Source organism: Juglans regia, chromosome 14 (assembly GCF_001411555.2).
Source record: "Juglans regia cultivar Chandler chromosome 14, Walnut 2.0, whole genome shotgun sequence".
Lineage (NCBI taxonomy): Eukaryota > Viridiplantae > Streptophyta > Magnoliopsida > Fagales > Juglandaceae > Juglans > Juglans regia.
Genome location: NC_049914.1, coordinates 7846202 through 7869484, shown reverse-complemented (window position 1 = coordinate 7869484; position 23283 = coordinate 7846202). Strand labels below are relative to the sequence as shown.

The following is a 23283-nucleotide window of genomic DNA, read 5'->3' as shown; positions in this document are numbered from 1 at the left end:
AAGGTAAGAGTCTCCACCCTAATAAACAGGGTGGTTAGCCTCCAAGCATGATCTATAACTCTTTACGAAAGAAGGGCATCCCTAGTACTTGAGCCCCTAGTTCGGGCTGAATCAATATTGTCTCATTCTTTAAATTTAAAAATAAAAATAATATTAAAAATAATATTATAATAATATTTAATTTTTTTCTCTCATTTTACAAAAACAAATAAATACCTAAATCAAACTATCATAATAATATTCACAAACAACCTTATTAATATTCACAAAATTTTTATTTCATCTAATCTCACTCTCCAACATTCCGAATTCTTGACAAACTTACGTACATGTTGGCTTGTCTTACCAAATCACCCAGAACTCACGAGCAGTACTGCAGCTGTAAACAAGTGATCCTTACCAATAACGTTTCAAGCTTTCTTCTAGAAAATCTACTTTCGTCCAGTTCTAACAGCGAAAGAATAAAGCAAATGATCATGAGAGTGTCGTTGATTAAAGATTCGTTAGTGATTGACGAAGTGACATGGCTTCCCTGGCCTTACGGCTCTTCACTGGCTATCTATTTGCCCGAGTTTTCTCGGAAAAACTTGGCTTTAGTGAACATCTTTCCAGTCTGGAAATCTTTATCTTTTTGTTTCGTTGTTTAATATTTCATTTCTTGCTCTGAATTGCGATTTTTATCGATGTGAAAATTTCTTTTTTTCTCTGTTTTTTCTTTCCATATTATTTCAATGTATTTGGAGGAAACAATGGAGCTGGTTTTCAGGAAATTAGAACTCAACAAGCTAAATTTCAAGGCCAAAATGCTCTGACTTGTAATTTTGATAACTCTTTCACTGTTCTTTACCATTCCGTTTACGTGTTAAATATACCTATTTTAATTGATGCTTCTGATGGATTTGATTTTTTCAAAACTTCAAATGAAAAAATAAAAACAAAACACAGCTATTAAAACGTTTAAAAATTATTTAGAGCAACATTTTCTTGAACGCTTCGTACACAAATGCATGCTTTCCAAAACACAACGACACGCGTTCATTCACGTCCCACTTCTATATTTTATTTTACAAGCTTTAATTAATAGAAAAACGAAAAATGAAAAAAAAGCTCAGTTTAAACATTCAACCGTAAATTTCAATTGCCTTGACGACTGGTTTCTTCACCTCAGCTTTGGGAACGGTAACAGTGAGAACCCCATTTTCCATCGCAGCCTTAATCTCATCCATCTTTGCGTTCTCTGGCAACCTGAACCTCCTCAAGAACTTGCCACTGCTGCGCTCCACCCTGTGCCAAGTGTCGGTTTTGTCTTCCTTCTCCACATTCCTCTCCCCGCTTATCTGAAGCACTCTGTCATCTTCAACTTCAACTTTCACTTCCTCCTTCTTGAGCCCAGGGAGATCCGCCTTGAACACGTGGGCTTCTGGGGTCTCCTTCCAATCCACGCGTGAATTGACGAAAGAAGAATTCTCCCTCGCAAACTGAGATCCTGATAGAGAAGAAGAAGTGAGTGGAAAACTCTTAAAGGGATCCCATATTTCGAGCGAGAATGGATTGAAGACATTGCTTCGTCTGCCACAAAATGAACTTGGAACCAACGACATCTTCAGTTGTTTTCTTTGACACTTGCGTATGGAAGCAGAGCAATCGACTAAGATTGAGTTGAGAAAGATTACAAAAATCACTCAGGAATTCTTATAAGTTTGAAAAACACGAAAATGGGCTCTCGGACTTATAGATTTGTGGAGGATTCTTCGAGTGATTTCCCGAGAACTGAAGGATTCTTCGAGTACTTTCCCGAGTGTTCTCGTTTTCAATTAACGCCTTCTATGTGCTCTGGCCGTGGTCTTAGTATTTGGTCGCAAGACTTTCCAGCATCTTCGCGGACCTTCCAAAGAGGAAAACACACATCAGCAAGATCTAATGTTTTATTAAACGAATGTTTGCAACTCATTACATTTGTGGGGTCCACAAACTTATAGGGTCAGCCGGTGATGTTCCCACGAATGCCCAGAAAATGTACGTTGGTCAAACTGCGGAAGCCACCAATAATGTTCTGGAAAGGACTAGAACGCCCACCGAGTATTTATAAATACCCAACCTGTCGTTGAAGCCTACATATCATTTGAAGAACTTGGAACGCGTTTGAAATTGTGGAAATCTTAAAGCTGTTATGCTCTAATTGAAACCTACACCAAATCCATAAATAAAAGAGTAATAGCACAAATATGTCGTCGATTAGAGTCTTTTTGGGGGGCCGACAAAGAAACATCTTCAATCCTTTTATCCTCAAACTCTGGGACCCTTTCGAAGATTTTGCTCTTCGTTCTTCACTAACTTATGTCCGTACCTCCCAGTGTTGTCAGGAAACTTCGGCTTTTGCCAACATTCGAATCGACTGGAAGGAGACACCAGAAGCCCACTTACTCAAGGCGGATCTTCCAGGGTTGAAAAAAGAGGAAGTGAAGGTTGAAGTTGAAGATGGAAGAGTGCTTCAGATAAGCGGAGAGAGGAATTCAGAGAATGAAGACAAGAACGACACATGGCATAGGCTGGAGCACAATAGTGGCAAGTTTTTGAGGAGTCTCAGGCTGCCGGATAATGCAAAGATGAATGAGATTAAAGCTACAATGGAGAATGGAGTTCTCACCGTAACGATCCCTAAAGAAGAAGTGAAGAAGCTTGATGTCAAGGTCGTTGAGATATCTGGCTAATTACCATCCTCTGCATCTTCGATGGAGAATGGAGTCTTTTTGCTTGTTCTGTTGGTTTGCAATTTCGTGTTTCTGTTTTTATTTATATTTTCCTATTCTTTGAGTGTGAAAGTATTTGGTGCCTTATTTGATAGGTGTGGAAAAGTTGATCATGCAAGTTTACGTTTTTATACTCGTTTCAATCTCTCGATTATTTTTCAATGATTTCTTCTATAGCTGAATTTTAGCCTCTTCAATCGCATAAACGATATGAAAGTGTTCCATTTTTCTCTACCACCTACATGCAAGATTGTGGAAAAACATTTTGTTGAATATAAGAAAAAATATTATATGGATCAAAAGAAAGAAAGATCAGAATGATGAGAATGCTGATGAATAATGCATGGTTCTTGACCACATAACTAGCAGATGGAAGTTCTATTTTATTTAGAACTATTATACTCATCATGCTTATAGTACATATCACATTTGATTTTTTTTTTTTATTCTTGCTAAATTGAAGAATTTCTTATATTCATCGTATCCATACACCACGCATTTGATAAAAAAAAAAAAGTTCTTATATGCAATCAGAGATGACTTAATTTGTACCAATGATTTGGACCAATATTATTGTACGTAATACATGTATACATACACGGTATGAACTGAACATATATGCCAGCTACAAACTGACCACATACTAGCTTTGCACTTGTTTGTGTTGGGACTCTATCTATCGAAACTGGTTGTATTTGTGGCGGTGCGATTTGATAATCCAATGCGATAAATATTCGTTGTGATTTTTTTAATTTATTTTTAATGAGCCTTGGGCCATGGAGCTCCGGAGAATGATCCTAGCATTCTTCTTCTTTGTTTCTTTCTTTCTTGCTGTCGCTACCCCACTATTGGGTTTCAACCCCTTGCTCTGGCCGCATCTATGTGGTCATTTGACTCATCCTGGCGAGGAGGATCCAATAATGTGGTTTTGGGCATTCTCCAGCTCCCATTAACTTCCTTAAAAATTGCCTTTTAGTCTCACATGGACAAAGACGAGCAACAAATTAGATGGAAAACAAAATTCTCATGGACAAACACATTCCAGAATTTATCGGTAATATAAGTTTACTCTCCAAAACATGTACACAAAATTATTATTTTTTCACGCATCCACCTGTGTTATGTTATGCTCTGACTACCTATCACTTCTACTAATTTCATTTCTAACCCTTTATTCTCGTTTTGGAGTTTGTTTTTTAAATGGATAAAATATCTCAGGCTCAGCCCACCAAAAGATCATTATCAAGAAGCCAAGAAGAGATAAATTAAGAGGGGACAAAGAAAAGCAAGTGTCAGCGAGAAAGAGGGAGGTGACGGAAAGAGAGGGAAAAGAGAGAAAATGGTCAAATGCTCAGTAAAGCCAAGAAGAAAGAAATGGATAAAGCGACATAAAATTAACTTTCTCACCAACCATTGATAAAGGCCAATAAAATGGATCATATCAGTTGAGAGGGGACTTCTTCTAGGCAAAAGTTCAAATTACTACACCAGCACAACAATATTCCCGATCTTGATCAAAACTTCCAGCTGATCCGATTCCCATAAAATCAATTAATATTCAATGCTTCAATCAACATTACAAATAAACAATTTAGATTCTGGAACAAACATTTTGTAAGAAAGAACCACTCCTTTGTTTCTCGAGCCTTTTTTAGTATCAAGTTTTTTTTCCATTTAAATTGCATTAACACGGGCTCATTTGGATACTTAGAATATTCCAAAATATCAATGAATAATAATGAAATGGTTTGTAAATAATACTAAAATAGTTTGAGTTAAGATGCGCACTTTATTAGATTTTGAAAATGTAAAGAGAAAAAGTTGAATAAAAATATCGTAAAATTAAAAAATTGTTTGAATATAATTTTTTAATATTATCTTTGTTTGAAAATTTAAAAAACCTGCATTACTATTTGTGTTTTGTTTGGAATTTGAAAAAATTGTAATGATTAAGTAATGAATAGATGAAAAAGTTAAAAATTTGAAATTAAAAAGCATTTTGTGTTTGAGTGATGTTTGAAAACTAAATATCAGAAAATACCTCAATCAGTCAGTATTAAAAGAGATACTCAATATGATCAGTCCAAAAATCATAGTTTTAATCAAGATTCAACATCGAGAGCATAGATAATCTGTAACCATAGGCTTTGATACCAGATATTAAATGTTTTAACATGAGACTTTAATTTCTAAAAGGGTATTTCGACAATCTATAATTCACAATATTGAATCTAATAAAATAATATGAAATAAAAAGCATACCTTTTTTCGGATAATTTGACGAAGAGCTAATCGGATCACAAAAGAAGGATGAGCCAAACAACTTTACCTTTAAGCATCTCCCAATAGTTAGAGGCACAATTATATTATAGGTGATAACCCTTGACCACAGTATTGGACCCTTGTAAAAAATCCCCCCCCCCCCAACAAAAAAAATTATAATCTTCGTATGCTCTCTAAAAGTTTTAGAATTTCAATATATCTAGAAATATCTTCCAGAGTGTAATTGTTTTCTCTTCTTCAAAGGGAGCATAATTTTTTAATCAACTTTTATAAAAGCAGACATGCCTATTGGCACGAGAATTTATCCACCACCCTTCAACAAATCAAACCATGTTAATGTTTGTAATCCATACTATAAATAGTTCCTCAGTTATGTTAACTTGAGAATTATTTTCTCACTTCCAAAACTTGCAAATTTGAGCAAAATGCTCACTTTTTCCACATACAAAACAAGTTCGATTTTGTAAAGAGGTCCTTAGTTCTTATTCTTTTAGCTTGGAAAGCCCCTTTTTGTGAGATCTACTATTTTTTTTTTTTTAAAATTTCTTTACGGCTTCCAATGACTATTTCGAGAATCCCGACCTTTGCGCAAGACAATATTTTCATAAATTAAATTTACATTTGTCATGAGAATGTTGGAGACATTAAGAAGGTTTAGATGGAAGAGCACCTTTCATTTCCATCTATTGAAATAGGCTCCCTTAAAACGGAATGACTTGTTGAGATCTCCTACGCTTTCCGTGCATTTTTTAGTAAAATACATAATAATATAATAGAGATTAGAATGAAACTAACATTCAAATAAAACTAGTTTGGACTGAACTGAGGCACAGAAATCTCACTCTCTTGAAGGAGATTCAAGCTCTCTTCAACATACAAAGTTTCAAATGAACCGATGCAACAGACATCCTCTTGACTTGTCTTCTCTAGGATACAATAGTCTAACTGATTGTCGTATAGCTCGAATCAACTATACACAAGTGGTTGAGCTCCTATCTCCACTAAAAGAACACATCCCTTTCTTCTAGAAAAACTCTCAAAACGTACACCCTTTTTCATATTGAGTAAGTCTACAAAGAAGCCGTAAGGCTCTTCACACTGCACACTTATTGCCACCGTGGAATTAATTTTTTTTCCTAAACTAAAACACACATTTTTCTTCTTTACCCAATTTATTTTGAATACGCATGTTTTTCTCTTCATTTCGAATATGCATGTTTTTCTTCATTTTGAATACCCAATTTAGTTGCAAACAGCCAATATCTTGGCCTTGTGATAAAACAAAATGCCAATGGGTTCTGATTTCTAAACTACTATTGCATCTTCAGGTAAAATATTTTAGTTGCAAATATACAATATCTTGACCTTGAGATGAAACAAATTGCACATGGTTGTTAATTTCTAAACTACTACTGCACTTTCAGTTGAATAGCGCGATGGATAAAGAAGAAGATAGAACGTCACTCAGGCCTTTTACATCGATGTCATTAACCCAAGTATGATACACATCAGTAATTTGGATACGTCTTTGTGTTCGATATTTCTATGTAGTTAATGTAGTGTTTATTTGTGTATTATAGGGATATCCGACCATCAATCCATACTATTCGTCATTTATAATTCCTCCAAATACATATCCAACGCCATATCCGTACCCAAATTTGTTAATTTGGGAAAACATTTTCACAATGTGTGATAATTCAGCATTTGTCAATGTCACATCTTGGACCAACTATACCCTATCCTTCGTTCAACAATCCGGAGGAGTTGAAAAGATTTGTAGAGACTAGCAACGTAGATTTATTTATTTTTCAACTTTTGTTCCATGTGCATTAGCAATGAACTAACAGAGCTACATAATTACAACATCCATCAGTGCCACCTCTTGGACCAACTATACCCAACCCTTTGTCGAGCTATCCGAAAACGTTTAGAAGATCTGAAAAGACCCCCCCAACGCCTAAGCGGGTCATCAACCGTGCATAATAGCACAGAAAGTGAGAAGAATATTAGAGGTACATCACACATAACTGATGAAAGCCCTCATATTATTAACGGTATTACACTTTTAACCCGATGATTTCACAACCATTCTATTTAATATAAATGATAATCCCAACCATTTTCTTACATTTTCAAAAGTGACATCCGACATAAATAAAGCTTCGAATGGGACTAATGAAGTATCGGGTGATGATGAACGGGTCAATGAACCAAAATCTAGTATGGAGTTTGCCACTGAGAAAGAGATTCTGGTTTATTACAAACGATATGTCAAGCAAATGGATTTTGGTGTAAAGACACAAAGGATAATGAGAGAGGAAGATGAGTGTCAAATATGTAACAATTGGATGTGCGCATGGTGGCAAGTACCATCCTAGCAGCAGTAATGTTGCAAGGCCATGACCAACAATTAAAATAGACTATAAGGCGAAGGTAAATGCTCACTTGATTAGTGGGGTGTGGGTTTTGACCATTGTTGAGATTGCTCACAATCATACTGTAAGCCCACAGAAGTCTAGATTTTTAGATCTCATAAGTGTTTTGATGAATACAGTCAAATGATGTTTGATTTGAATGATAGAGTCGGTATTCAAACGAACAAGAATTTCAATTCACTTGTTGTTGAAGCGGGGGGGGGGTGATTATCGGAATTTTATTGACAAAGGCAAATACTTAAAGCTGGGTAAAGGAGGTGGCAAAGCAATTAGTGACTACTTTGAGAGAATGAGGGAGATGAATTATGGCTTTATTTCTGTCATGGATGTGGATGAGGAGTTCAGAGTAAAAAATGTGTTGTGGGCTGACGTACAAAGTCGATCAGCATATGAGTATTTCGGAGATGTTATCACATTTGATACAACATATCTAACAAATAGGTATGGTATGCCTTTTGCTCCCTTTGTTGGTATCAACCATCATGGACAGTCTATACTGTTAGGAGCTGGCTTGATTTCAAGCGAGGTCACAAGTACTTTTGTATGGTTATTTCAAGCATGGTTGAAGTGCACGAATGGTCGAGCTCCCAAAGCCATCATAACAGACCAAGACCGGACAATGAAGAGTGTTATTGCCATTGTATTTCCAGACAGTCACCAGAGATATTGTTTGTGGCATATCATGCAGAAACTGCTAGAAAAATTGGAGTCCCATTCCCAATTCAATGCAAGGCTAAAGACTTCCATTTAGAGTGTTCTATATGATTCATAGACTTGTACAGAATTTGCGGACAAGTGGGGGCGCAACTACTTCAAAACTATGAACTTTGTTCTAATGCATGGTTGCATGGGTTGTATGGTGAGAGGTCTTTTTAGGTACCAATTTACTTGAAGAGTGTATTGTGGGTTGGTATGTGCACTACACAGCAGTCTAAAAGCATGAATGCCTTTTTTGACAGGTTTGTACATTTTGGTACGAGTTTGAATGAATTTATCGAACAATTTGACAATGCTCTGAGGAAAAATGTGGAGGTTGAGGTGATAGCTAATTTCAATTCCTTCAACCAAACAATCCCAAGCATATCCTCATTTTCCATTGAGAAGCTGTTTCAATCAGTGTATACAAATGCAAGTTTAAAGAGGTTCAAAGAAAGGTATTGGGGATGATTTTATGTAATTGCACATTTGTCAGCACGCAGGGTTGCATATCCACTTTTGATGTTTTGGATGAAATTTTCATTGATGACCATGTGAAAATGGTTCAGTACTCAGTTTACTACAACAAATAGGAATGTGTAGCTAAATGCACATGTGCATTGTTTGAGATGACTGTAGGCATGTTTTTAGAGTATGTCATATGAAGAAACTTAAAGTGCTATCTGAAAAATATGTATTGGATTGATGGAAAAATGATTTAAAGAGAAGATACACACTGGTGAAAAGTAGCTATGATGATTTGCTGGACAATGCAGACGCATGGAGGTATGAGGTTGTGGTTAAATGATATTTGAAATTAACTATGCATGTATCCTTAAGTGATGACCACGTCAATGCATTCATACGCTATTTAGATGACTTTGAGCATAAATCTAAAGGCTTAACACTTGAGTTAAAGTCCAATTCAACCAAGGAGAAAGAAAATATTAAACCCCCACGTTATCCTGGGGAAAGGTAGACCCCCAACAAAACGAAAGGTTTCGCATGTAGAGAAGGTCGCAACCAAGAAAAAGAATAAACAGGTATTAATTTGTTTGTATTAATTGTATATAATAAATAGGTATGCATATTCCTTTCTAATAGATATGTGTATTTTTGTACTGAAATTTAGACAAAATCTTTCATGACGAATCACAATTGGGTGAGCTCCCGAAATCTAAACTTGGTGTTGTTGTTGATGGTTTCGGTATTGGAACCCAAAATAGTATTGTCACACAATCGACGCCGTCAAGCAATGAGGTGTGAGGTTTTGCTTCTTTGTGTAATTGTTTTGAAGCAAGTATTAATATGTTATTTTACTTTTATTTGTGTTGTTTCAGAGACGTGAGCATATTGCTTCTTTGTGTAATTGTTTTCAAAACAGAGAAAGGGTAGGACATTGCATATGATCCAAACTCATTCAATCTCATTTCATCTGCATAAACGAAGGAGGCCATGTTCACTCGTGAGCTTTCTTCCCGAATCACCCAGAATTCACAAGTACGGCTGCTGTAAGCTAGTGATCCTACAATAACAAGTTTCATCTACTAATTTCGCCCTGTACTAACAGCGAAAGAATAAAGCAAATCATGAGTGTGTCGTTGATTCCAAGTTTCATCTTCCAGTCTTGTCTCTCTCTATAAATGCACATTACTATGGGTCTGGAAATCTATTTCCTTTATTGGTTGTTTAATTTATCATTTGTTCCTCTGAATTGCAATTTTGATCGGTGTGGAGGTGTTTCTTTTTTCTCTGTTTTCGCTTATTTCTTCCATATTATTTCAATGTATTTGGAGGAAACAATGGAGCTCATTGTCCAGGCCAAATGCTCAGAATCGTTATTTTAATTTTGATTACTTGTTCGCTGCTCTTTGCTGTTCCATTTACGTGCCAAATATTCCTGTTTCAGTCGGTTCTTCTGATGCGTTTGATTTTTTCATTCAGATGAATAAAAAACTTGAACATTAAAAATTATTAAGAGCAACATTTACACAGACATTTGCACGAACGCTTCGTACACAAAATATTAGCAGCTTAGAATGATTAAACAGGGTTACTAACGCTTCGTACAATCACTTCCCACCTCTATATTTTATTTTACAAGCCATAATTATTAGGAAAAAAATAACTAAAAAAGGATCAGTAACGCATGGATACGGATGATGACCCTTAAAAACTTCAATCGGAAATTTCAATCGCCTTAACGTCAGGTTTCTTCATCTCCGCTTTGGGAACAATAACAGTGAGAACTCCATTTTCCATCGCAGCCTTAATCTCATCCATCTTTGCGTTCTCTGGCAGCCTGAACCTCCTCAAGAACTTGCCACTGCTGCGCTCCACCCTATGCCACTTGTCGTTCTTGTCTTCCTTCTCCACATTCCTCTCCCCGCTTATTTGAAGTACTCTATCGTCTTCAACTTCAACCTTCACTTCCTCCTTCTTTAGCCCAGGGAGATCCGCCTTGATCACGTGGGCTTCTGGGGTCTCCTTCCAATCCACGCGAGAATTGACGTAAGCAGAATTCCCCCTCGCAAACAGAGATCCCGATAGAGAAGAAGAAGAGGGTGGAAAATTCTTAAAGGGATCCCATATTTCGAGTGAGAATGGATCGAAGACATTGCTTCGTCTGCCACAAAATGAACTTGGAATCAACGACATCTTCACTTGTTTTATTTGACACTTAACAAAAATAACTCAGGAATCCTGATAAATTTGAAAAGCACGAAAATGGGCTCTCGGTTTTATAGATTTGAGGAGGATTCTTCGAGTGATTTCCCGAGAAGTGAAGGATTCTTCGAGTACTTTCCCGAGTGTTCACGTTCTCTATTAACGACTTCCATGTGCTCTGCTCTTGCCGTGGTCTAGTATTTTGTCGACAGACATTCCAGCATCTTCGTAGACCTTCCAAAGAGGAAACACATCAGAAAGATCTACATTTCTTTTAAAAGAATGTTTTACGTTTATCATGGGGCGTACAAACTTCAGGTTATGACCTATGGGGTCAGCCAATGATGTTCCCACGAATGCCCAGAAAAAGCTCGTTGGTCAAACCCAGAAAGCCACCAATAATGTTCTCGAAAGGACTAGAACGCCCACCGACTATTTATAAATACCCAACCTGTAGTTGAAACCTTTGTATCATTGAAGAACTTGGAAAGCGTTTGAAGTTGTGGGAATCCTAAAGCTGTTGCGCTCTAATTGAAACCTACACCAAATACATAAAGAAAAGAGTAATAGCACAAATATGTCGTCGATTCGAGTCTTTTTTGGGAGCCGACGAAGCAACATCTTCGATCCTTTTACCCTCAAACTCTGGGATCCTTTCAGAGACTTTGCTCTTCGTTCTTCACTAACTTCTGCTCGTTCCCCCCAATGTTGTCAGGAAACCTCAGCTTTTGCCAACGTCCGAATCGACTGGAATGAGACACCAGAAGCCCACTTACTCAAGGCCGATCTTCCGGGGTTGAAGAAAAAGGAAGTGAAGGTTGAAGTTGAAGATGGAAGAGTGCTTCATATAAGTGGAGAGAGGAATTTGGGGAATGAAGACAAGAACGACACATGGCATAGGCTAGAGCGCAGCAATGGCAAGTTTTTGAGAAGTCTCAAGCTACCGGAGAATGCAAAGATGAATGAGATCAAAGCTGCAATAGAGAATGGAGTTCTCACCGTAACGATCCCTAAAGAAGAAGTGAAGAAGCCTGATGTTAGGGCTGTTGAGGTTTCTGGCTAATTACCATCCTCTGCATCTTCAATGGAGAATGGAGTACTCTTTTTGCTTGTTCTGTTGGTTTGCAGTTTGGTGTTTTTATTTTTGTTTTTTTTTCTTATGCTTCGAGTGTGAAAGTATTTGGTGCCTTATTTGATAAGTGTGGAAAAGTTGATCATGCAAGTTTACGTTTGTATACTCATTTCAATCTTTCGATTTCAATGATTTCTTCTATAGCTGAATTTTAGCCTCTTCAGTTGCATATACGTTATGAAAGTGTTCCATTTTTCTCTACCACCTACTTGCAAGATTGTAGAAAAACATTTTATTGAATATAAGAGAAAATATCACATGGATGAAAAATCAAAAGAAGGAAGATTAGAATGATGAATGATGCATGATGCATGGTTCCTGACCACATAACTCGCTGATGGAAGTTCTATTTTATTTAGAGCTCTTCTATTCACCATCTCTACATTACACATCACATTTGATTTTTTTCTCCTCTTAGCAAGTAAATAGTGTAAGGATGATAAGTAAAAGAACTCAATTAGTTTAGTATGAATAAAACAAAAATAAAAACAAGTGTAGTGTGTGAGTTGATAAGTAGCAAAGCTCTTGTCTAATCATATATGACTTAATTTGTACCAATGCTTTGGACCAGTATCACTGTACGTAATACATGTATACATACACGGTATGAATTGAGCATATATGCCAGCTAGAAACTAGCCACATACTCGCTTTGCACTTGTTTGTGTTGGGCCTCTGTGTCGAAACTGGTTGTATTTGTGGCGGTGCATTAGATAATCCGATGCGATAAATATTCTTTGTGGTTTTTTTTATTTATTTTTAATAAGGCTTAAGCCATGGAGCTCCAGCTTGGGCTGATATATTGTATGAGTTGGGCTACTCTGCTGCCCAGAGTAGCCCGCTCTACTTGACCGATAGTTGCATTTTGTAATCTTTTTTTTATTTTTTTATTCATATTTTTTAATATTTTTAATATTTAAAAAAAATACACAAATACACTTAAAATCACTTCCTTAATCATTAAGTTAAAAAAAATCAAGCGGTCAAGTTAAGCGGTCACATTTTGTGGGCAAACTAGCTTTTTCCTATATTGTATTATTGTGTGGGATTGATTTTATTTTTCATTATTCTTTTCTTTTCTTTTCTTTTCTAATTGTTAAATATTTTAACATGAAACTTTAATTTCGAAAAGAGTATTCAATGATCTATGCTCTATAATATTGAATCGAATATAATAACATGAAATAAAAAACATACCTCACTTCTGGTAATTTGACAAAGGGATGATTTGATCACGAGAGAAGGATCTCTCTAATAATTTTATCCCAAGTGTCTCCCGATAGCTAGAGACACAATTATTTTGTAAATGAGAACCCTTGAGCCTCTCAATACTTTAAATAGATTTCCTGATCATCATAAAAACCATAGAAGTATTTGGGTCCCAATATAACTGTTGATGCTAGAGAAATCGCACAACAGGCCGGAGGGAAAAAAAGAGTCATTCCCGGCCCACAGAGTTGACTGGGCCTTGATCGGTGTTGTTTGAAGCCCCCGGCAATATTCTAGTGTGGTTGTACGGTGTCCATGCATACGTCCATAACAGATAAATACAGAGAAAATAAAGAGAGACACACACATATTTACGTAGTTTGGGGAGTTGCCTACGTCCACAGGCATTTGGGGAGGGGAATGCACTTTAATATATCTATTTACAGTCTCTGGTGGTTTCTCATATCTCATTGTACAATAATTGCTAGTGGTATGCTGGCTGAATAAGCCCTCCTTGGAGCTCGCTCAAGATTGAAGAAGAAGTCAAGACCCACCTTTTGTCATATGATTGAAAGCTTTTTATATATCTCCTTATTGCGTGTGCCAGTCTGCAATGATGGGACTTGACCCCTTTGCGTGTGTCAGCATCCTTTCTCTTCCTACTTTCCATCTAACTCCTCTGACACTTGTATGCTCTCATGTCCCTCATTGTCTCTTTATTGTTTCCCTATTGTCCCTAGTGGTGGCCTGGTAGGCTGGGCCCAACTATGGGCTATGGTATTTTATCCCTCCACAATAACTTGTTAAATAATTTATTTAATTTGAGCTAATATAAACCTATGAGAAGCATGGACTGCGTGGTACATCTTATAAAATTAAAATCCTTACATTCTTCCATTAGGCCATGCAGCCATAAAACAAAACAAAACATTTAATTATAACTTGAATATTCTTTTCAAAACATTTTTTTTTAAAACGACTCTTATGGGCTTTTGACATGAAAATTATGCACGTGCACGACATGAAAACTATGCATGTGCACGTCTAATTTTGGAAAACCATCCTAGCCCAAAATATATTACATGAGTTTCATAATATCAATATCAAATTAGCTACCAAAGTAAGTCATAGTAGTCCTCTATTATGTAACCAACAAAATCCATTTCATTTACTACAACATTTGTAACTTAATTTTACATGATCTTTAACATAGATAATTAAGGTTAATTTTACATGGGGGGCCGAGAAGAAGGATCCTAGCCTCCTTCCACCTAGGTCCCCCCCCCCAACCTTTTTTTCTTCCTTGTCGTCGCTACCCCGCTATTAGGTTTCAACCCCTTGCTTTGGCCGCATCTATGTGCTCATTCGACTCATATGGCGAGGAGGCTCCAATAATGTGGTTTTAGTCATTCTCCCGCCACCAACAACTCCCTTTTTGAAAAACAAGAAAAATCATCTTTTAGGCTCACATGAACAAAGCCGAGCAACAAATTAGATGGAAAACAAAATTCTCATAGACAAACACATTCCAGAAATTATTGGTAATATAAGTTTACTCTCCAAAACATGTATGTAAAATTATTATTTTTTCATGCATCCACTTGTGTTATATATGCTATGACTATCTATCACTTCTACTAATTTCATTTCTAAGCCTTTATCCTCGTTTTAGAGTTTGTTTTTGAAATGGATAAAATATCACAGGCCCAGCCCACCAAAAGGCCATCATCAGGAAGCCAAAAAGAGATAAAGAGGGGACAAGGGAAAGCAATCGTCAGGGAGAAAGAGAGAGGTGATGAAAAAGAGAGGGAAAAAGAGATAAAAGGGTCAGACGCTCAGTAAAGCCAAACCAAAAGAAATGGATGAAGCGACATAAAACCGACTTTCACACTAATCATTGACAGAGGCCAATAAAAGGGATCAGATCGGTTGAGAGAGAATACTTCTTCTGGACAACTTCATGAGAGATGGGAAACTCCAACTTTATTATTTTCTAAGCAAAAGGGTTCACAAACCCCCATTTGTATAGTGGGTTGTGATAGACGGCTATGAAAGGCTGTAAAATTCTCTCATTAGAGTAAATTTACCCTTCAAACGACCTATGGACGTAGGTCCTGTGCCGAACCACATAAATATATGTGTCTCCCTCTCTATTTAGATTTGTTACATTTATTTTCTATTTGGCTAAGGATGTACGTACAAGCTCTGTACTGCTACTCCAACTGACTCAAAACGACACAGATCAAGACTCGAATCGTAACCGTGGGCTAGGAATGACTCTCTCTCCATTTTACACATGTTCCTACAACTCAGGTCTTAACACTAGTTTCTCTTGTAATAAGTTTAAAATACAAGGAAATTTCATAGGAAAATACAAAAGTTCAAATTACTACACCAACATAGCAATATTCCTAGTGTCAATCAAAAATTAAAGCTAATCTAATTCTCACTAAATCAATTCATATTCAATGCTTCAGTCAACATTACACAGTTTGGATTCTGGAACCAACATTTTGTAAGAAAAAACCACTACTTTGTTCCTTGGGCCTTTTTCAGTATCAAGTTTTTTTTTTCATTTAAATCGTGTTAACAATGGCTCATTTGGATATTTAGAATATCTCAAAATAGCTATGAATAATAATGAAACGGTTTGTGAATAATAGTAAAATAGTTTGAGTTAAGATATTTTATTAGATTTTGGAAATGTAGAGAGAAAAAATTGAATAAAAATATTGTAAAATTAAAAAATTGTTTGAATATAATTTTTTGAATATTATTTTTGTTTGAAATTTTGAGAAAATTGTATTATTTTTTGTGTTTTGTTTGAAAATTTGAAAAATTTATAATGATTAGGTAATGAATAGATGAAAAAATTTAAAATTTGAAATTTGAAACTGAAAAGTATTTTGTATTTGAGTAATGTTTGGGAAGTAAATATATGAGAATACTCGATCAGTCAGTATTAAAAGAGATACTCAATCTTATTAGTCCAGAAATTATGTTTTTAATCAAGATTCAACATCGAGAGCATAGATCGTCTATAACCATAGGCTCTGATACCATATGTCAAATGTTTTAACATGAGATTTTAATTTCTAAAAGGGTATTTTGACAATCTATACTCCACAATATTGAATCTAATAAAATAATATGAAATAAAAAGCATACCTCTCTTCGGATAATATCACGAAGAGCTAATCTGATCACAGAAGAAGGATGAGCCAAACAACTTTACCTCTAAATGATTAGAGACACAATTATGTTATAGGTGATAAGCATTGACCAAAGTGTTAGACCCATGTTGTCCTTTGGGGGGGGGAGGGCATAATTGATTGTTTAATCAACTTCCATCATAGCAAACATACATATTAGCACTAGAATCTTCCCACCACCCTTCAACAAATCAAACCATATTAATATTTGTAGTCAATGCTACAAATGATTCCTCAATTACGTTAACTTGAAAATTATTTTCTCGCTTTCAAAACTTACAAATTCGAGCAAAATGCTCACTTTTGCCACATTCAAAACAAACTTGATTTTGTGAAGGGCTTCTTGATTCTTATTATTTTGCTTGGAAAGCCCTTTTTATGAGATCTACTAAATTTAAAAAAAAAAAAAAAATTGCGGCTTTCAATGATTATTTCTTGAATTTGGACTTTTGCCCAAAACACCATTTTCATAAATTAAATTTACATTTTTCGTAAGAACGTCAGAGACTTTGAGAATGCTTAGATGGAAGAGCACCTTGCACTTCCATATATTGAAATAGGCTCCTTTAAAACGGAAGGACTTATTGAGATCTCCATCGCTTTCCACGTATTTTTTAGTTATAGACAACATTTAAATCTCCTTAAAATTGTTAATGAATTACACAATAATATGATAAAAATTAAAATGAAATTAACATTCAAACAAAACCAGTTTGGGGTGAACAAAGGCACGGAAATCTCCACTAGGCTAGGTTTGGATACCAAAATCATATCAACTCATCTCAGCTCATCATTATAATTTTCACAAATTTTCACAAAATACAACAAATAATTTAACTTTTTCCAATTCCAAAACAATAATAATATTAAAAAAATATTCTAATAATATTTTACTTATTCATTTAAAATAAACACCCCACTTAAAAAAGTAAATTATCTCATCTTATTTCAGTATCCAAATCTCACTTAAAAAAACTCTTAAATTCAGATATAAATTGAGATAATTTGTGAATAGTAGAATAAAAGTTGAATTGTTTATTATATTTTGTGTGAAAATTTGAAAAACTTGTAATGATAAAATGAGATGAGTTGAGGTGGGTTTTGAATTCAAACTAGGGGTGGGCAGCGGGGCCCCACCCCGTTCGCACCCCCTCATGGGCGGGCGGGCTACCTCGCACCGCCCATGCGAGGGCGGGGGGCGGAGTGACCCCAGCGGGGCCCCACCCCCGCTCTGCACTCCTCCTCTTTTTAATATAAAAATTTTTAATTTTTAATATTTATATAAGTAATTTATATAAATATATACAATTTGTTAAAAATTTGAATTCAACTTCAAGTTAATAAATTGTATTGGCAATCCAAAATATTACTCTAATGAATTTATATTTTTTTTAATGTATAAATTTTAATTTCAATTTATACTTTAAATTATATTATAATTTGAGTCTAAAAAAAATTTTTAGAATAAAAAAAATTTTAGACAATAGATTAAGCAGGATGCGATTTTTACCCCACCTCTGATAGAAGGGCGGGGGGCGGGATATGAAACCCCTCCACCTCGCATGGTGAGGGGCAGGGAGGGGATGTCCCGCCTCGCACTATGCAAGTAGCACCCTTAATTCAAACGAAATGTGTAGATTTTTTCTTTTCTATTTTATCGATTTCTCTCAATTTCGTACGGAAATAAAACACACATGAATGAACATAGAGGACCCTCGACGTAAACGACAATGAATAATAATGAATAGTGAACGTTTTTTACAACCGCAATGGCCAATTAAGACAGCCAATGGTAATACTTTAAAATGTTAAAAAGGAAAATGATTGGGATTCTGCTGTAGAAGCGGTTGCCCCCTCCCGCTCCAATTTTTTTTTTTTAATTTTTTTATTTAATGATTAAAAAAATATTATTTAATAATATTGTAACTTTTTAAAAAAATATATAAAAATGTAGCGGAGCACCAACGAGATCCCTAGTCCATTAGAAAGACGTTACTAATAAATGTTTATCAAAAAATACCAACATATTTTCTTAATAAAACTCATATAATTTTACGGTCTTTCTATTTCAATTGTATTTTCAGTATTAAATTATGTTTTCCGTTCCTCGATTACCTACTTAATGCAAGCAAGAAAACAGGGTAAAAAAATGAAGGAAAAAAGTCGCAATGCGGAGGATTTCTTATTTTAAAATTTTAAAAAAAAATGAATTATTTATTTTATTTTATATAAAAATTTAAAAAAATTATAATAATTAAATGAAATGAAAACTAAGCCTAACTTTGGCTTCCTTCCATAAGGCATACGTATGACTCCCATGGGTCTGCAGACGGTTCCCAAAAATGCTGAAACGTTCATTAATTAACTACAACAAGATCACAGACATACACCAGAATTCGCAAGATCAGAGACAAATCTACGTACATATTCGCTCGTAAGCTTTCTTCCCAAATCACCCAGAATTCGCAAGTATTGCTGCTGCAAGCTACTGATCCCAACAATAACAAGTTCAATGATCTTCTTCTAGAAAACCTACTAATTTCCTCCAATACCTAACACCAAAAGAATGAAAGAAACAAATCATGAGGGTGTCGTTGATTCCATGTTTCGTTAGTGCTTGACGAAGTGAATGAAACTTCATTGCCTATCTACTTCCCCAAGTTTTCCAAAACTTCAAATGAATAAAACAAAACAGAAAAATCTAAATAATTTAAAATTTAAAAACTATTTAGAGCAACATTTACGCGGACATTTTCTCGAACGCCTCGTGCACAAAATATTGGCACCTTTAGAATGATTAAACTGGGTTTTTAATACGGAAAATGCTACATGCCCCGCTGGGGGCTCCCGCTGGGCATGTAGCATTTTTTTATATATATTTTTTAAATTTATTTTTATATAGATATTTTTAATAATTTTAAATATTTTAAAAAATAAAATAAAATATATAATATTATTTAGAAATATTTTCTTAATTATGAAGTAGAATAAAAATTAATATTTAATGATTTGTATTTTACTTTTTGATTAAGTAAATGTTTTTTTTTTTTACTTTCTGATTAAGAAAGTGTTTTTTAATGATTTGTTTTTTACTTTCTGATTAAGGAAGTGTTTTTTAATGATTTTTTTTTTACTTTCTGATTAAGGAAGTGTTTTTTAATGATTTATTTTTTTAACTTTCTGATTAAGGAAGTGTTTTTAATGATATTTTAAATTTATTTTATTTTTTAAAAATATTTATAAGTGTAAAAAAAATCTATATAAAAAATAAATTAAAAAATTACACATAAAAAAATACATGTTAAGCTCAACGGGAACCCCCAACGGGGGCTGTAATATGACTATTTTAAATTTTTTTTAAAAAAATATAATATTATTAAAAAATATTTTCTTAATCATGAAGTAAAATAAAAAATTATAAAAGAATATTTTTTTACAATTTTTTATTTTACTACATGATTAAGAAAATATTTTTTAATATATATTTTTTACTTTTGGATTAAAAAAATATTTTCTTAATAATATTTTTATTTTATTTTATTTTTTTAAAATATTAAAAAATCTATATAAAAATTATTTAAATAAAATATTTATTAAATAATACTACAGCCCCAGCGAGAGCTCCCAGCGGGAGCCCCCAGCGGGGGCTGTAGCACTACCCTTTTAATACACAAAGACACACGTACTGTCACTTCCCACTTCTATATTTTCTTTTATTTTACAGTCATAATTATTAGGGAAGAAAAACAAACGAAAAAAGGTCAGTGACAAAATACGGGAGATGACCCTTGAAAACTTCAACTGGAAATTTCAATGGCCTTGACGTCTGGTTTCTTCAACTCCGCTTTGGGAACAGTAACAGTAAGAACCCCATTTTCCATCGCAGCCTTAATCTCATCCATCTTTGCGTTCTCTGGCAGCCTGAACCTCCTCAAGAACTTGCCACTGCTGCGCTCCACCCTATGCCAGGTGTCGTTCTTGTTTTCCTTCTCCACATTCCTCTCCCCGCTTATCTGAAGCACTCTGTCGTCTTCAACTTCAACCTTCACTTCCTCCTTCTTGAGCCCAGGGAGATCAGCCTTGAACACGTGGGCTTCTGGGGTCTCCTTCCAATCCACGCGAGAATTGACGAAAGCAGAATTCTCCCTCGCAAACTGAGATCCTGATAGAGAAGAAGATGAGAGTGGAAAATCCTTAAAAAGATCCCATATTTCGAGCGAGAATGGATCGAAGGCATTGCTTTGTCTGCCACAAAATAAACTTGGAATCAACGACATCTTCACCTCTTTTCTTTGACAATTACGTATCGAAGCAGAGCTATCAACCAAGATCAAGTTGGACAAGCTTATTAAATCACTCGGGAATTCTGAGACAAGTTTGAGAAGCATGAAAATGGGCTCTCGGATTTATAGATTTCAGGAGGATTCTTCGAGTACTTTCCCCAGTGTTCTCGTTCTCTCTATTAACGACTTCTATGTGCTCTGGCCGTGGTCTAATATTTTGTCGCAAGACTTTCCAGCATCTTCGTGGACCTTCCAAAGAGGAAACACGTCAGCAAGATCTGCATTTCTTTTAAAAAGAATGTTTACAACTCATTACGGTTTGTGGGCCCCACAAACTTCAGCTTAGGATGTTCCCACGAATGCCCAGAAAAAGTACGCTGGTCAAACCGCGAAAGCCACCACTAATGTTCTCGAAAGGACTAGAACGCCCACCCGACTCTTTATAAATACCCAGCCTGTCGTTGAAGCCTTCGTATCATTGAAGAACTTGGAAAGCCTTTACACGTTTGAAGTTGTGGGAATCCTAAAGCTGTTCTGCTCTAATTGAAACCTACACCAAATCCATAAATAAGAAGAGTAATACCACAAATATGTCGCCGATTCGAGTATTTATAATTGGGGGCCGACGAAGCAACATCTTCGATCCTTTTACTCTCAAATTCTGGGACTCTTACGGAGACTTTCCTCTTCGTTCTTCACTAACTTCTATCCATTTTCCTGCATGTTCTCGAAAAACCTCAGCTTTTGCCAACGTCCGAATCGACTGGAAGGAGACACCAGAAGCCCACTTACTCAAAGCGGATCTTCCGGGACTGAAGAAAGAGGAAGTGAAGGTTGAAGTTGAAGACGGAAGAGTGCTTCAGATAAGCGGAGAGAGGAATTTGGAGAATGAAGACAAGAACGACACATGGCATAGGCTGGAGCGCACCAGTGGCAAGTTTTTGAGGAGTCTCAGGATTCCGAAGAATGCAAAGATGAATCAGATTAAAGTTGCAATGGAGAATGGAGTTCTCACCGTAACGATTCCTAAAGAAGAAGTGAAGAAGCCGAATGTCAGGGCTGTTGAGATTTCTGGCTAATTACCATCCTCTGCATCTTCGATGGAGAATGGAGTCTTTTTGCTTGTTCTGTTGATTTGCAATTTCGTGTTTTTGTTTTTGTTTTTTTCCTAAGCTTCAAGTGTGAAAGTAGACTAATACTATGTACCGTCTTTATTTGAAGATTGTATGTATAAGTCTAGTGAATTTTATTTTTAAATTTTTTAAAAATTATAATAATGTACTCATTAAAATGATATTTTTTTTATTTAATAAAAAGTTTGTACATACAATCTCGGTTTAAATATTGCAAATAAAATTTCTAATAAAAGTATTTGAGTGTGAAAGTACTATTTGGTGCCTTATTTGATGGGTGTGGAAAAGTTGATCATGCAAGTTTACGTTTGTATACTCGTTTCAATCTTTCGATTATTTTTCAATGATTTCTTACTCAGAGCTGCTTCATACTAGTCGGGCTACTTTTTCCACAAAAATAGCTCTCAAGTCACGTAAGATAAAATACTCTAAAAGAAATACATTTCACCACAGATAATCATCTCGTACGTGCTAGCCTTCTCATCCTCAGCATTGTCCTCTGCCTTCTCTTCCTCGCTAGTCTCTTTGCCTTCAGTCTGATGCCGACGCCGACACAAGCATCTCAGTCCAACGCCAACTCAACCATCTTAGTCCGACGTTGACAAAAATATAGCTTAGAAACACCCCCTCAATTCGCACCCTTCTCTTCCTCGCTACCCCTCTCCTCCTTCTCATTTGCACCGCTTCAATCTCAATCCAACGCCGACATCGACGCCGACGCAACCAGTTGCCCACAAGGATTTTTCACATGAAAAGAGTCTGAAGACATGATGCTCATTAAAAAACAACCAAGAAGAATAGACCAGAAATTGAAAATACCGAGAACCAAAAAAGAGAATTGCCATGAACCAAAAAAAAAAAAAAACCTCGGGAACCAAAAGAATTCACAGAAACTGCCAAGAAGCTACAAATCCACCACAACAAGTTCTGAAAACCCCAACCCCTTCACAGAACCTGCCGAAAGACAAGAAAAAACACAGCCCAACAAAATCGAAGGCCACAAATCCTCCACAAAAAGTTCCGAAAATCTCAAACCCTTCACATAACCTACCGAAAGCTAAGAAATAGCACAGCCCAGCAAAATCGACAACGTTGTTCGGGTGCGACAATGACGTAGTTTGGGTGCGATTCGTGGGGTAGAAATTAGCTTGAAGAAATCGAGGAGAAGAGATTGTAGGGGTGCGAGGGTTTTGCTTTCTGAAGCGGGGCCCGTTTGTTTTCAGAAATGAGATGAGATGAGATTAAAGTTAAAAAGTTGAATAAAATATTGTTAGAATATATTTTTTAATATTATTGTTGTTTTGGGATTTGAAAAAGTTGAATTGTTTATTTTATTTTGCGTGGGGATTTGGGAAAGTTGTAATGATGAGGTGAGATGAGATGAGATGTTTTTGGAAAACAAACAAGGCCTAAATTGCGAAGAGAGAGCCCATTTCTGATGTGGTGCTGGTCCAACGTAAATGTGGTGGAAGTCTTAGAT

At 35.6% G+C, this 23283-nt stretch overlaps 6 protein-coding genes across 6 annotated transcripts; 3 read left to right on the top strand and 3 right to left on the bottom strand.

The window, feature by feature from the left end:
• Window positions 1–950: 950 nt before the first annotated feature.
• On the bottom strand, window positions 951–1868 carry LOC108998497 (18.1 kDa class I heat shock protein-like). Its single transcript, XM_018975054.2, has one exon. It carries the CDS (start codon window positions 1599–1601, stop codon window positions 1122–1124), a length of 480 nt encoding a protein of 159 aa, XP_018830599.1. The 5' UTR covers window positions 1602–1868; the 3' UTR covers window positions 951–1121.
• A 268-nt stretch (window positions 1869–2136) lies between these two features.
• Window positions 2137–2899, top strand: LOC108998496 (17.5 kDa class I heat shock protein-like). Its single transcript, XM_035685139.1, has one exon. The coding sequence runs from the start codon at window positions 2226–2228 to the stop codon at window positions 2709–2711; it is 486 nt and encodes a 161-aa protein (XP_035541032.1). The 5' UTR covers window positions 2137–2225; the 3' UTR covers window positions 2712–2899.
• Window positions 2900–10178: 7279 nt separating this feature from the next.
• LOC108998485 (18.1 kDa class I heat shock protein-like) lies at window positions 10179–10927 on the bottom strand. The gene has a single exon (XM_018975040.2). The coding sequence runs from the start codon at window positions 10823–10825 to the stop codon at window positions 10346–10348; it is 480 nt and encodes a 159-aa protein (XP_018830585.1). The 5' UTR covers window positions 10826–10927; the 3' UTR covers window positions 10179–10345.
• A 238-nt stretch (window positions 10928–11165) lies between these two features.
• Window positions 11166–12132, top strand: LOC108998484 (17.5 kDa class I heat shock protein-like). Its single transcript, XM_018975039.2, has one exon. The coding sequence runs from the start codon at window positions 11412–11414 to the stop codon at window positions 11895–11897; it is 486 nt and encodes a 161-aa protein (XP_018830584.1). The 5' UTR covers window positions 11166–11411; the 3' UTR covers window positions 11898–12132.
• A 7941-nt stretch (window positions 12133–20073) lies between these two features.
• LOC108998482 (18.1 kDa class I heat shock protein-like) lies at window positions 20074–20803 on the bottom strand. Its single transcript, XM_018975036.2, has one exon. It carries the CDS (start codon window positions 20773–20775, stop codon window positions 20185–20187), a length of 591 nt encoding a protein of 196 aa, XP_018830581.1. The 5' UTR covers window positions 20776–20803; the 3' UTR covers window positions 20074–20184.
• A 336-nt stretch (window positions 20804–21139) lies between these two features.
• Window positions 21140–21927, top strand: LOC108998483 (18.5 kDa class I heat shock protein-like). Its single transcript, XM_018975038.2, has one exon. It carries the CDS (start codon window positions 21261–21263, stop codon window positions 21747–21749), a length of 489 nt encoding a protein of 162 aa, XP_018830583.1. The 5' UTR covers window positions 21140–21260; the 3' UTR covers window positions 21750–21927.
• Window positions 21928–23283: the final 1356 nt, after the last annotated feature.

Bases quoted from the DNA above. Each gene is read 5' to 3' on its own strand.
- LOC108998497 (XM_018975054.2), bottom strand. From the start codon at position 1,601: ATGTCGTTGGTTCCAAGTTCATTTTGTGGCAGACGAAGCAATGTCTTC.
- LOC108998496 (XM_035685139.1), top strand. From the start codon at position 2,226: ATGTCGTCGATTAGAGTCTTTTTGGGGGGCCGACAAAGAAACATCTTC.
- LOC108998485 (XM_018975040.2), bottom strand. From the start codon at position 10,825: ATGTCGTTGATTCCAAGTTCATTTTGTGGCAGACGAAGCAATGTCTTC.
- LOC108998484 (XM_018975039.2), top strand. From the start codon at position 11,412: ATGTCGTCGATTCGAGTCTTTTTTGGGAGCCGACGAAGCAACATCTTC.
- LOC108998482 (XM_018975036.2), bottom strand. From the start codon at position 20,775: ATGCTTCTCAAACTTGTCTCAGAATTCCCGAGTGATTTAATAAGCTTG.
- LOC108998483 (XM_018975038.2), top strand. From the start codon at position 21,261: ATGTCGCCGATTCGAGTATTTATAATTGGGGGCCGACGAAGCAACATC.